The 13,032-nt window shown below is 38.0% G+C and overlaps 1 protein-coding gene across 3 annotated transcripts in view; it reads right to left on the bottom strand.

The window, feature by feature from the left end:
• Positions 1-13,032, bottom strand: part of CCSER2 (coiled-coil serine rich protein 2) — a 218,514-nt gene that overhangs the window by 80,506 nt on the left and 124,976 nt on the right. For all 3 annotated transcript variants that reach the window (XM_081105440.1, XM_081105439.1, XM_081105438.1), the window contains one exon: positions 6,354-6,549. In XM_081105440.1, the coding sequence (XP_080961566.1) occupies positions 6,354-6,549 (196 nt within the window). The remainder of the gene's footprint in view (positions 1-6,353; positions 6,550-13,032) is intronic.

Here is a 13,032-nt window from a genome sequence, read left to right as displayed (position 1 = left end):
ACAGACTGAAGTAAAATGTCCTGGTTTTATCACTAATTAGCTTTCTGAGCCTCAACTTCTTCAACTCTAAGAGGAAACCAGTATCACCTACTTTTCAAGGGCTGGAGATAATGTATATTTTAGAACCTAGAACAATGCCTGGTATGTAATGTATGACCACTACGTAAGTTGTACATAGACAACTCTGTAAGACACACACATGAGAAAGAGCACTAAACTTCAACTGTTTCCAAAGCAATTAAATATAACAACTTTAATCTAAAACTTTGATGTCAGTAATAGCTTCCTAAATATTATGACTTAAGCTATTCCCTCTGCTAATCATTTTGCACAAATCCCTTCAAGCAATATGTTTGAAATAACAATTGGGTCAACCTGACCATGTCACTCATCTGGCTCACTACTGCCCGCAGAATAATGTCCACGCTCCTTTAGGGGCACACAGGCCCTTCACAATCTACCCTAACCTTACCTATCACTCCTGCCTCTTCTCTAAAACCCAATATATTATCCATATCCAATTATTAGCTGATCTTTGAACAGGACACATACTTTTCAATAACCTTTTATTTTCCCCTAAACAGTAAATACACATGGTAGAAAAATCAGAAATTAGAAAATGTAGATTTTTAAAAAAGACATCACTATGGTCAGTGTAATAAGGCATTAAAAATAATAAAGGCACCTAGATTTAAAAGAGAAAAAAATGTTTTTATTTGCAAACGACTTGATTGTCTAGACAGAAAATCCAGCGGGATCTACAAAAAGCTACTGGAACAAATGAGCAAAATCCGCCAGTTTGTAAAATCAATACATAAGATCAACCGTATTGCTAAACACTAACAACAAATAACTGGAAATAAAAATGTATAAGAAAATCTCATGAAAATAGCACCAAAAATATACAATCCTTAGGGATAAGTCTGCCAACCATGGAAGAGTCACGTGCCCTGCCCTCCAGGAGGTGGAGTATGCCTCCCCTGCTTCTGGGGGTATGTGCACGGTGACTTCCTTCCCAAGAGAACAGCATGTGAAGAAGGAAGCAGAGGAGAAACCTGAAGAACACGATCTGTGCCAGGTGATGGTGTTTTGCATCAACAGTGATATTCATGTTGCTTGTCTGTACCCTTGATGTGATATGATGAGATATGTTGTGATGAGCATGGCGCTTTATCTCTCTGGTCATCCTCCCAAAATCTATAAACCCATCTAATCATGAGAAAAGCATCGTATTAATCCCTACTGAGCGACAGTCTTCAAAACACTTGACAGTTCTCCTCAAAACTATCAAGATCATCCATCAAACACAGGGACAGCTGAGAAACGGTCCATCCAGAGGAGCCTCAGGAGACCTGCCACGTGCTGGCCCCTCCCGTGACGAGCTACCCATGTGCATGATCAGGTAAAATCCTGAGCCGTGACCCAATCAAGTTTCATGAGGAAGCAGTCACACAACTAAAGTAATGTTTATGAGATTTTTCTCTATATTTTAAAAAGGTTTTTTTTTATTAGAAATATGTTTATCTTCTCTTTCTCTTAAACCTATACTAAAATGATAAAGAAATTTTTAAAAAATATATAAACTTTAGTAAGTGATTTAGCAGGACTGGAGGAAGACACAACTAGAGTGTGTGCATATGAAAAAATGGACAAAATGTGCCCTGCAAAACCCCAAAGACGGTCAATATGTGAGATATAGAAAAGGTAAGCACATGACTTGTCTGGGTTAAATATGTGGGAACTGGATCTAGAGATTACTATGCGAAGTGAAATAAGCCAATTAGAGAAAGACATACATCACATGATCTCACTTATATGTGGAATCTAATGAACAAAATAAACTGAGGAACAGAACCTGGGTATGGATGCATGGAACAAAATAACAGATTTCAGTGAGGGGAGGGGGTGGGAGGGGACAGAAAGAGATTAACCAAAGAACATATATGTATAACCCATGGACACAAATGATAGTATGGGGAAGGACTGGGATGGGGGTGGGGTCTGGGTGAAGGGGGACAAAAAGGGAGATAATGGGGGATATCTGTATTACTGTCAACAATTTTTTTAAATGTGGGAATTGATTGGAAGTCTGCATAAGACAAGAAATACTCCCAGTGTTCTGCCTCAATTCCAAGCTAAAATATCAGAGATTTTTATCTCCGGAGAAACTAAAGTAACCTCAGCAGGAAAAACTTTCCACATAGTGTGGGTACTGAGGGACATCAGTACCCATCCATCACTGTACAATAAAGCCAGCTGGCTTACCAGACAGCTCACATACAGCCATCAATCAACTTTTTAGCTCCTCACTCTTAAATATAAATAAACAACAAAGAATTATTTATTTGAAGAAAGATTCTAAAAGAAATAGAATACAAAATAAATATAAAGAACAAAATAACCATTTAGAAAGAGATAATGCAGGTAACCTAAGAAATCTTAACAAAATGTAATAAAAACACAGAACTTAATATACCTATGACACCACTGTAATTAACTAGTTATTAATACTAGTAATAGGAAAGGAGCAAAGGAGAGGCCAGACGTTGTAGGATGTCCCCTGTGAAACACTGGTTGAAGAGGACTGGACAAAGGTAAGAGAGATGCATGACCAGGGATTCGGGATGACTAGGGAAGGGGCTCTCTGTCCGTCACACCTGGAAGCAAAGGCCACTGGCCAGAACAGGCATGGCCACCGCAGGGCATGGAGATTTGGGACCTGAATTACCTGAACAAAGAAAGTCACTCTTGTGCTTGCAGGACCCACAGGGCTCTTGTTGTGAGGGCTCACTCGCCTGCGTTCTCCCATGTGGCCCACACCAGTGTGAACCTCCCACAATGGACTAATGGTTGCAGCCAGCCTGATGCTGTATGGACCCAGGTCCAACATGGAGAGGAAAGTCGGTAGACTGGCTTTACTTCTAGCTCTACTGAAACCCCAGCTTCACTCCATCTATGACTGGACTAAGGAAAATAGGACTTTGGAAACCCAGGAATGTAATTCCACAGAAAGAAAGCTTTCTACTGGATCGCACCCTCCCGCAGGGGGCCTCTGGAAATGCCTATTCCAGCAGCCCCCCAAGAACTGCATCAATAACAGTTCCTGACAAAACAAGAATTGAATAGTATGAAGAAGGATGGTGCACAATAAAGAGTTCTTGGATATTGAAAATATAACTCCCAAAATAAGTAATTCAACAGAAATAGAGAACTGGAATATGAAGTTGTATAAATATACTGGAAAACATAATCAAACCCAAAGAAATGAAAAATATGAAAGAAAAAATAAAAGACTGAGAAACAATTTAGAAGTTCTGGTTTGCGATTACCAAGAATACCAGAAAGATACAGAAAAAAAAAACAGGGTAAAACAAAAAAATCACAGAAATGACTTAAAATTTCACCCTGCATAACTCTCCAAAGAGTCCACTAATTACCCAAGTGTTAAGTGGAAAACAAGTGCAATAAAACTCAAATCCCAATACATTCCTGTGAGCTTCAGAATGCCAGGAATAAAGATTAAAATGCTGGAAGTAAAAAATTTAAAAACTCTTCCAGAGATTAAAAACAGGCAAATACAATTTAAATGGATCAGAATTTAGTACTTTTCTCAGTAGCTAAACTAGATCCTAGAAAAGCAATACACTCAGATTTTAAGGGAAAACTCACTTGCATCCAGCCAAACTGTTACTTTCAAGCAAATGAGAATATAAGAGATTTTCAGTAATGCAGTAACTAAAAATATTTAGCATCCATTTGACCTCCCTTAGGAAGTAAATGAAGATATGCTCTAGGGTAGTAAGGGAGTAACCTAAGCCAGAAGAAGTTCACCCAGGAAGTGAGTGGGCCCAGCCCCTGCGAACAAGAGGGAGTCGCTGCGAGGAGCCCTGGAGAAGCTTCTGACAGTTCGGATGGCGAAAGGCTGACAGAGGTGGGGGAGGCACAGAGACTGTTTTCACTAAGCCTCTGATACTATGTGAATGTTTTCAGACCGTATATATTTATCACCCTAAACTTTTTTTAAATTTAGTAATATTAAAAGGGAAAAAATTAAGAGGCAGTTATATGAAATCTTGGACTTATCCAGCTTTTAATATCTATTAGCATTTTGGGGAAATTTAAACATGCCCTAAAAAGATTTTGCAATTTTCTTCTCATAATTTTGTTGTCACTGTGTAAACAAAGAGTCAATTTGATCAATGTGTACTATCTAAAATTTCAGAGGTCATAATGGCACAAAGCCATTAAGAGATTCCATTTTTCATAAAGTGTCGCAAAAAAGAGTTTTCTATTTTTATGGTCCTTATTCACTTATTCTCTAAATTACCTAACTTCTCTCCTAATAGAGGTAACCTGGTCTTATTAGCTAATATTTGATCAGGCTTCATGTTTCAGAACAATAAACCCAGACACAAAAGAAGGTGTGTGGAATAGCTCGCCCACTGGCTGACTCGAAGGAGACACTGAACATAGTTTAGCTATTTCCCAGGCTTTCTACGACCTCTTTCCTTTGACTCTAAAGCTCCTGATCAGAAATCTTCTCTCCAGACTGGCAAGCAGAGAAATACTATAAACTCGTCTACTTCTATTACAGTTAAACTACCTTCTAAGCTCTATGTCTGTATATTTCAAACTTGAAATCCTTTCTGTCTTGAAAGGAGTCCAAGAATGGGATCTCTGCAAAGGATCCTCCACGTGCTCACTCCAGCCTTAGCACAGAAAGGTCCAATCTCTATAAGCATGGAGAAGAGGAGTCCAGGAAATCCATACCCAAATAATATAAAATAATTTACATGACTGTATCAGAATACCTTTACTAATCATCATTGCTGACATAGCAGAGCCATATTTCACTTCTGAGCATATGGCTTGAGTTATTACCATCATAAGCTCTAAAACTTGGTCCCTGCTCAGAATTAGCTAGAACACACAACCCTGAGGAAGATGAGAAAATAAGTTGAGCAAGCAAGCCAGAATGTTCTTTCTCAACATTAATTTAAGCAAAATTTGACTAGTCTATAAAAGACAAATGTAGATTTAAAACTAAACAAAAGATATCCACATTTTGAAATTAGTGTTTTATTCCTAAGTTTTCTGCTATGCATCTGACCTTGTCTCTTAAGTGTTATATGTTCAAACCAAAAAAATGCTATTGAATCGGAAGCCAGATTCAAACATCAGCTCACCCCGTGTCTTTTGAGAAGTCACATCACTGTTATGAGTCTAGATTTTCTCAAATAAAAAAATAAGATGGAGAAAGATTAAACTTGAAGGTTTCAAACAAAACTACAATTATATGATTACTAGAGGCCCAGTGCACGAATTCATGCACGGGTGGGGTCCGTCAATGGGGGCCGATCAGGCTGGGCTAGCCGGGGGGAAGGGAAGTGGGCAGTTGGCTGGCTGGCCCCGCCCCTGATCAGGGTAGGGGGGCTGATCGAGAGCGGTACTGGTCAGGGGGAGGGGCTGCGGGCAATTGGGTGGCCAGCCCCACTCCCAATCGGGGCGTAGGGCCGATCTGGAGCCGGGCCAGCCTGGGGGAGGGACCGCGGGATGTTGCGGGGGGCCCCAATTGGGCCACAGTGCACGTCATAGCAACCGGTCGTTCTGGTCATTCCGGTTGCTTGGCTTCTCTCTCTCTCTCTCTCTCTCTCTCTCTCTCTCTCTCTCTCTCTCTCTATATATATATATATATATATGTATAGATGTAAATAAAAACTGCTCTTTCTTATTCCCATTTAGCCAAAATTAGTAGCAGTCACTGATGACTGAAAGCCTACCATATTTCAGGTATTAAATCTCTCAATTTACAACTACTGTTTCTAATTCTCTCAGTAACCTTACAGTGCAGGTACTATAAAAATGAGGAAAAAGAAGCAGAGAGATTGGCTTATCCAATATTACACAGCTCATAAATGTTGGGGACTGTATGGAGACCATATATAAATTCATATATTTTTTCCTTCCACAAAAATTTCTATTGTGCACTATTTAAAAAAATATTTTTTATATATTTTTATTGATTTCAGAGAGGAAAGGAGAGGGAGAGAGAAATGGAAACATCCATGATTAAGAGAATCATTAATCGTCTGCCTCCTGCATTGCCCCCAATGGGGATTCAAGCTTGAAACCCAGACATATGCTCTGACCAGAAATCAAACTGTGACCTTCTGGTTGATAGGTCAACCAGAAGCACTGAGGCACACCAGCTGGGCTATTAAGTACTATTTATAAGTATTATTTTTATAGAAACCTAAATAGACATTAAAAACCCAATTTAAAAATTTTAAAGTAATGTTAATACATCTTGCAACTCAAATATCAAAAGTCAAAAATGTTCATTATAAACTCACCTGATGCAGCAGACGTTTCAGTTTGAGTAACTGAGTTTTTACAGCAGTACAATCCTGTACCATGTGCCGGAGGGTCATCTCATCCAGTATCACTGTATTTTCAGGTACATCTATAAACATTCTCTGAGCCTGGAAAAAGGGGGTCCCTCCATAGCTTTCAAAATGACCCAAAGGAGATTCTCTGTAGGGAGAGCCTCTAGAAGGAGAAATTGGAGGTAAAAGATATGCAACACAAATTATGCAAACAGAAAAAAATAAAGGTAATAACATTATTGCAATGAATATTATAATTGATTTATCATTATCACAAAGTCTCTGACTTTTACTCACCTCAGACCCTGAATATGTCTAAAAAGTGCAATCAGTTCTAGTTGCATTGCTCTTCCTTTTGTGTATTTTACACATTGGCTGAATAAACCTTATTCCTTAGGAACATGAATAGAAACAAAAATCTTGGGGGAAAGACTTTGGCTGGAAAAAATATACTTATTTTTCTTTTTCCTGCACCGACTGCCTGCTTTTTATGTTGACTTTAATTGGCCTCTTCAACATCACTTTTTTTTTTTAGCCCCATAACACTACAGGACTCCTATTTCTTGAAAGTCCCAGTAGACAGTTAAGTTTTACACTGTTAACAAATCATCTTTTCCAATAAAGATTAACACGTTAAGCACCATGTCAGTCTCTGGTGACTGACACTATACTTTCCATCCAGACCTCATCAGTCACTGGTGCTGCTAGCATATTGGTGAAATCGGCTATCGTGGGCTAAACGGAAAGGAAGACAAAACAAGCTTGGCGCTTAACGTCTTAAGTAAGATTTTTAAAATCTTGTTTCCTAATCTTAAACTACATTTTAAAAATCCACTGTAAAAAAAAAATTAAATTTTCCTTTAGTTTCATACAATACACATAATGAATAATTTAGAATTTTTTTGTTTGAACATTTAAGACTAGGGATAATGTGTTTTATGGGTGTAAAAAAACAATATTTTAATCAGAAGTCATAGCTACAGCAATTTAAAAAGTACTGCATTCACATTACACATAATTCCAGTTGGTTCTTATGTTAAGACAAAAACATGCTGGAAAAAAATGTTCTTTCCAAAATACTGTAATGGCTATGTTTTATCATGATTAAAGTTAAATTCATGATGCATTAAATTTGCAAAACGCACAATGCATTAATTTTCAACCACATTAAAAAGTAGAAATACGATTTCTGCTAAAATTTTCTAGCTTTGAACAAATATTCCCAAATCTCTAAATTCTCAAATATTTAATATGAGCTTTGTTTTCACAATATTATTTTCCTCTGAAACTACTTCAGGCCTTATTTTTCTTTTAAACATGCCCTACTGGGTGTGGCGACAAGAAGGTGCCAAGAGGCCAGGCAGAGTTAAGGCAATGCAACTGTGTATCTTGAGTGGGGCTTCTGTCAGGGAGACAGATGGGCCTGTGCTCAGCCCTTGGGCTGCATGACAGGGAAGCAGATCCAAGTTCCCCAGTGAGTTCAGCGAGCCCCGTGCTAGGAAGAAAAGGAAGTGACCGCCTTCCTACAGGTTACAGGCGCACCTGTAACCTGGTTTAAACAGACTACAAACCACTGGCTAGGTCTGGGAGGCAGAGTGCAGGTCCATGGGCAAAGGAAGAGCTACTCAGAGCAGAGACATTCCAGCTGCATACTGGAGGCAGACCAGCCTCTGGATTCCAGAGGCCCGTCCACCAGATGTCAAATTGCCAAGCATCAGTCAAATTGCTAAGGGCCAGGCAGGGACAATGACTGCCATTGGCTGCACCAGAGAACCTCCAGGGAGGGATGAGACCAGCACACCAAGTGGCCAACTTGACAACATGGAGCAAAATCCAGCAGGCTCCACTAACAGCAGATCCAAAGGGTGAACACAGTAGGCACTAAAACCTATGGAGGTGAACACTTTTTAATTTTAATATTTTCTTTACTTTTTCTTTTATATTTCATTTAAAATATTCGTTTCCTCTCTTTTCACTTTTGTCAGCATTGTAATTGGCTAGTTATTAATATTAATAGGATTGGGGCAAAGGGTCTGCCGGACATGATAAGCATGGTCATCTGGGCAGCTTCACCTGGGAGCTGCAACTCTGCACTTCCCAGGGAATCACTGGCCCAATTCCTGCAAATCACAGGGGAAGGGGCCCAACAAAGGGGAAGATGGATGCTTGCACAGTGAAGGTGAGGTGAGGTAGGGACAGTACTTGCCTGTCAGGCTAACCTGGAACAAATATAACTGGTTAGGGTTGGAGCCACTGCAAGCCTGTGAAAATCTGGAATACATAATTCGCAGACAAAGGAATTCTTTCTCTTGTTCCTCTTGCTTCACTCTTGCTTCCTTGCACTCACCTGTGCTCCTTCCATAACCATGTGGCCCTGGGAGTTGCATGGCCCATAGCCAAGCAAACCCCACATGCAATGGAGTGTAGCTGGGAATACAAGCTAACCTAGTGAGATGCGGGACTGAACTGTGCAAATGCAGTGAAACTCTGGGCAACGGCTTTAATCCCAGTTCCACTAAAGACAAAGCTAGATATCTTCCATGGCAATGAAAGGGAGATGGGACCTTGGAACACAGGGGTCTAATTCAACCAAAATCACGCTTTTTTTGATACCTCATCCTCCTGTGGGGGCCTCAAGATATTCTTATTCCCATGGCACCCAAAGAAGGCCAATTCCACTCAATAACAAGTGGGGACACGGAGACCACCCCACCAATAAAACTTTAATATCTCTATTTCTCTTTTTCCTTTTCTTATTCTACTTTTTCCTTCTCTCTTCTTTTTTTCTTTTTTATTTTTCATTTATTACTTTCCTATTCTATATTTTATTTTATTCATTATTATTACTTTTTAACACTTATCTCATTTAATATTTTTTTACTTTTCTTTTTTACTCTTATTCTTTTTCTTTTCTTTTCTTTCATATTGCCTTCTTTTGTTTCTTTTTTCTTTTCTAATTCTTTGGTCTCTCGTCTTTCTGTATTGTTTTTTCCTCCTAATTATTCTTGGTTTTGTGGTTGTTGGCTTGTTGTTTCTTGTTGTTTTCAGCTTGGCTTGCTTTGTCTTGTTCTGTTCTGTCAGCACCTGTGTAACAGTTGTTATGATGTGGTTGGGGTTGAGCTCACAGTCATCCAGCCCACGAGCTAAGCCCACCCATGAACAGACAACAGCAGTTGAGACACAATTATAATAGGAGAGTCCACATAATCCACATGGTACATTCCTCGAGCATCTCACTCAGAAGATTAAGAAGACAACATGAACTCATACAACTTAACAAAAGGAAGATAAACAATCCAATAAAAAAAATGGGCAAAGGATCTAAATAGATACTTTTCAAAAGAGGACATACAGAAGGCTGAGAGACATATGAAAACATGCTCAAAGTCACTAATCATCCGAGAGATGCAAATCAAAACGGCAATAAGGTACCATCTCACACCTGTCAGAATGGCTATCATCAACAAATCAACAAACTACAAGTGCTGGAGAGGATGCGGAGAACAAGGAACCCTCTTGCACTGCTGGTGGGAATGCAGACTGGTGCAGCCACTGTGGAAGACAGTATGGCATTTCCTCAAAAAATTAAAAACGGAACTCCCATTTGACCCAGTGATCCCACTTCTAGGAATATATCCGAAGAAATCAGAAACATCAATCAGAAAGGATATATGCAACCCTATGTTCATAGCAGCACCATTTGCAATAGCTAAGATTTGGAAACAGCCTAAGCGCCCATCAGCAGATGAGTGAATTAAAAAACTGTGGTACATCTACACAATGGAATACTACGAAGTGGTAAAAAGAAGGAACTCTTACCATTAGCAACAGCATGGATGGACCTGGAGAGCATCATGCTAAGTGCAATAAGCCAGTCAGAGAAAGGTAAATATCACATGATCTCACTCATTTGTGAAATATAATGAACAACATAAACTGATAAACAAAAATAGAGCCAGAGGGAAAAAATAATATCTTAAGAACATAATAGAAGTAATCCTGTTATTTGCAGATTTTTAATATTTCCTACACTCTTTGTAATATCATACTAGTACAATATTGGTAATATTATACTTAAAATCCCTTTTTTCTTGAAATATTAATGTTTATTGCATGTAATATTATATTTAAGATCATTTTTCTTGAGGTAAAAATTAAAAATAAAAAGATTAAAAAAAGAATAAGACTACACAACTGGCTTGCACAAGATAACCACTACAGAAGGCTACCCCATGAAGACTGGGAGTCATAGCAGCCCTATCCATACATAGAAACAAACACAAAGAAACAGCAAAAATGGGGAAATAAAGAAACAGGTCCCAAATGAAAGAACAAAAGGAATTTACAGAAAAAGAGTTAAATGAAATGGAAGCAAGCAATTTACTAGTAACAGAGTATAAAGTAATTGTTTTAAAAATGTTCAACAGCAGGACAAATAACATAGAAACTATGGTAAACAACTACTTGGAAACGAAGAATAACATATCTGAAATAAAGAATATCCTGGAAGACATAAACAGTAGTTTAGAAGAAGCAGAGTATCAAATAAGTGAATTAGAAGACAACGTAGGAAAAAAATCAAACAGAGCAGCAAGACTCTGGAGGACTTTAAGGGAGAGATCAACAGCAATACAGTCATAGTAGGGGACTTTATCACCCCACTGATATCACTGGATAGATCTTCCAGACAAAAAAAAATCAACAAGAAAATGGCAACCTTAAATGACACACTAGATTTGATGAATTTAGTTTATATTTACAGAACATTTCACCCCAAAGCTGCAGAATATATATTCTTCTTAAGTGCACATAGGACAGTCTCAAAGACAGACTACATGTTAGGACAGAAAACAAGTCATAACAAATTCAAGAAGATTAAAATCATATCAAACATCTTCTTGAAGCACAATGGCATGAAACTATAAATCAACTACAGCAAAAATCAAAAAACAAAAAAAACCACCTCAAAAACATTCAAACACATGGAGGCTAAATAGTAAACAACAAATCGGTTACCAATGAGATCAAGGAAGAAATCAAAATCACCCTGGAAACAGATGAAAATGAACACACAACCCAAAATCTACAGGACACAGTGAAAGCAATCCTGAGGGGAAAAGTTCATAGCATTACAGGCCTACCTCAAGAAACAAGAAAAATCTCAAATAAACAATCTAATGCTATAACTAAAAGACCTAGAAAAAGAACAACAGGAAAAGCCCAGAGAAAGTAGAATGAAGGAAATAATAAAGATTAGAGCAGAAATAACTGGCATAGAGACCAAAGGAAAAAAAAATACAATATAAAAGATCAATGAAACCAAAAATTGGTTCTTTGAAAAGATAAATAAGATTGATAAACCTTTAGCCAGATTCATCAAGAAACAGAGAAAGAGGACCCAAATTAAGTCAGAAATAAAAGTCATAACAACTGACATCACAGAAATACAAAGGATTTTAAGAAAATACTATGAACAATTATATGCCAACAAATTGGACAACCTGAGTAAAACGGACAAATTCCTAAAAACATACAATATTCCAAAACTCAATCAAGAAGAATCAGAAAACTGGAATGAACTGATAATTAATGAAATTGAGTCAGTAATCAAAAAAACTCCCAGCAAACAAAAATCCTGGACTGCGTGGCTGCACAGGCGAGTTTTTCAGACATTCAAAGAAAAACTAACACTTATCCTCAAACTATTCCAAAAAATTCAAGAGGAATACTTCCAAGCTGTTTATACGAGGCCAACATTATCCTAATTCCAAAACCAAACAAAGACACTACAAAGAGAGAAAATTACAGGTCATTATCCCTGATAAACACAGATGCCAAAATCCTCAACAAGATATTATTAAATTGGATCCAGCAATACATGAAAAACATCATACATCATGACCAAGTAGGATTTATTCTGAGGATTCAAGGCTGGTATAATATTCACAAATCAATAAATATGATATATCACATAATCAAAATGAAGGATCAAAATCACATGATCCTATCAATAGACACAGAAAAGGCATTCAACAAAATCCAGTCCCATTTATAATAAAAACTTCATTGGATAGGCTTAAGAAAAGTGAAGTCACATGTTAAAGTACTTGGAACAAAGCCTGATGCATAGTAGATGTTTTCTGTTTGTTTGTTTGTTTTTTATTGCTTAAAGTAATACAAAGGGTATTACATATGTGTCCATTTTCCCCCCCATGCATAGTAGATGTTAAATAAAAACCAACTACTAATGTATTATTACCAATAATTTCCAACTTCTTTAAGTTGAAAATGTTTTCTAACATAAATGTCAAAAGAATACTATTAGGCCATATACCCTTCAGCTATCTTCTCCGATTGGTAAATGTTGACACACTTTTCTTTTCTTTTCTTTTTTATATATTTTATTGATTTCTTTTACAGAGAGGAAGGGAGAGGGATAGAAAGTTAGAAACATCGATGAGAGAGAAACATCGGTCAGCCGCCTCCTGCACGCCCCCCACTGGGGATGTGCCCGCAACCAAGGTACATGCTCTTGACCAGAATCGAACCTGGGACCCTTCAGTCCGCAGGCCGACGCTCTATCCACTGAGCCAAACCGGTCAGGGTGACACACTTTTCTTTACATCAAGTTGGAAATAACAGAACA

Source organism: Myotis nattereri (assembly GCF_964212035.1).
Source record: "Myotis nattereri genome assembly, chromosome: 13".
NCBI classification, from domain to species: Eukaryota; Metazoa; Chordata; class Mammalia; order Chiroptera; family Vespertilionidae; genus Myotis; species Myotis nattereri.
The sequence above is the reverse complement of the archived record's forward strand: the minus strand, read 5'-3'. Positions and strand labels throughout refer to the sequence as shown.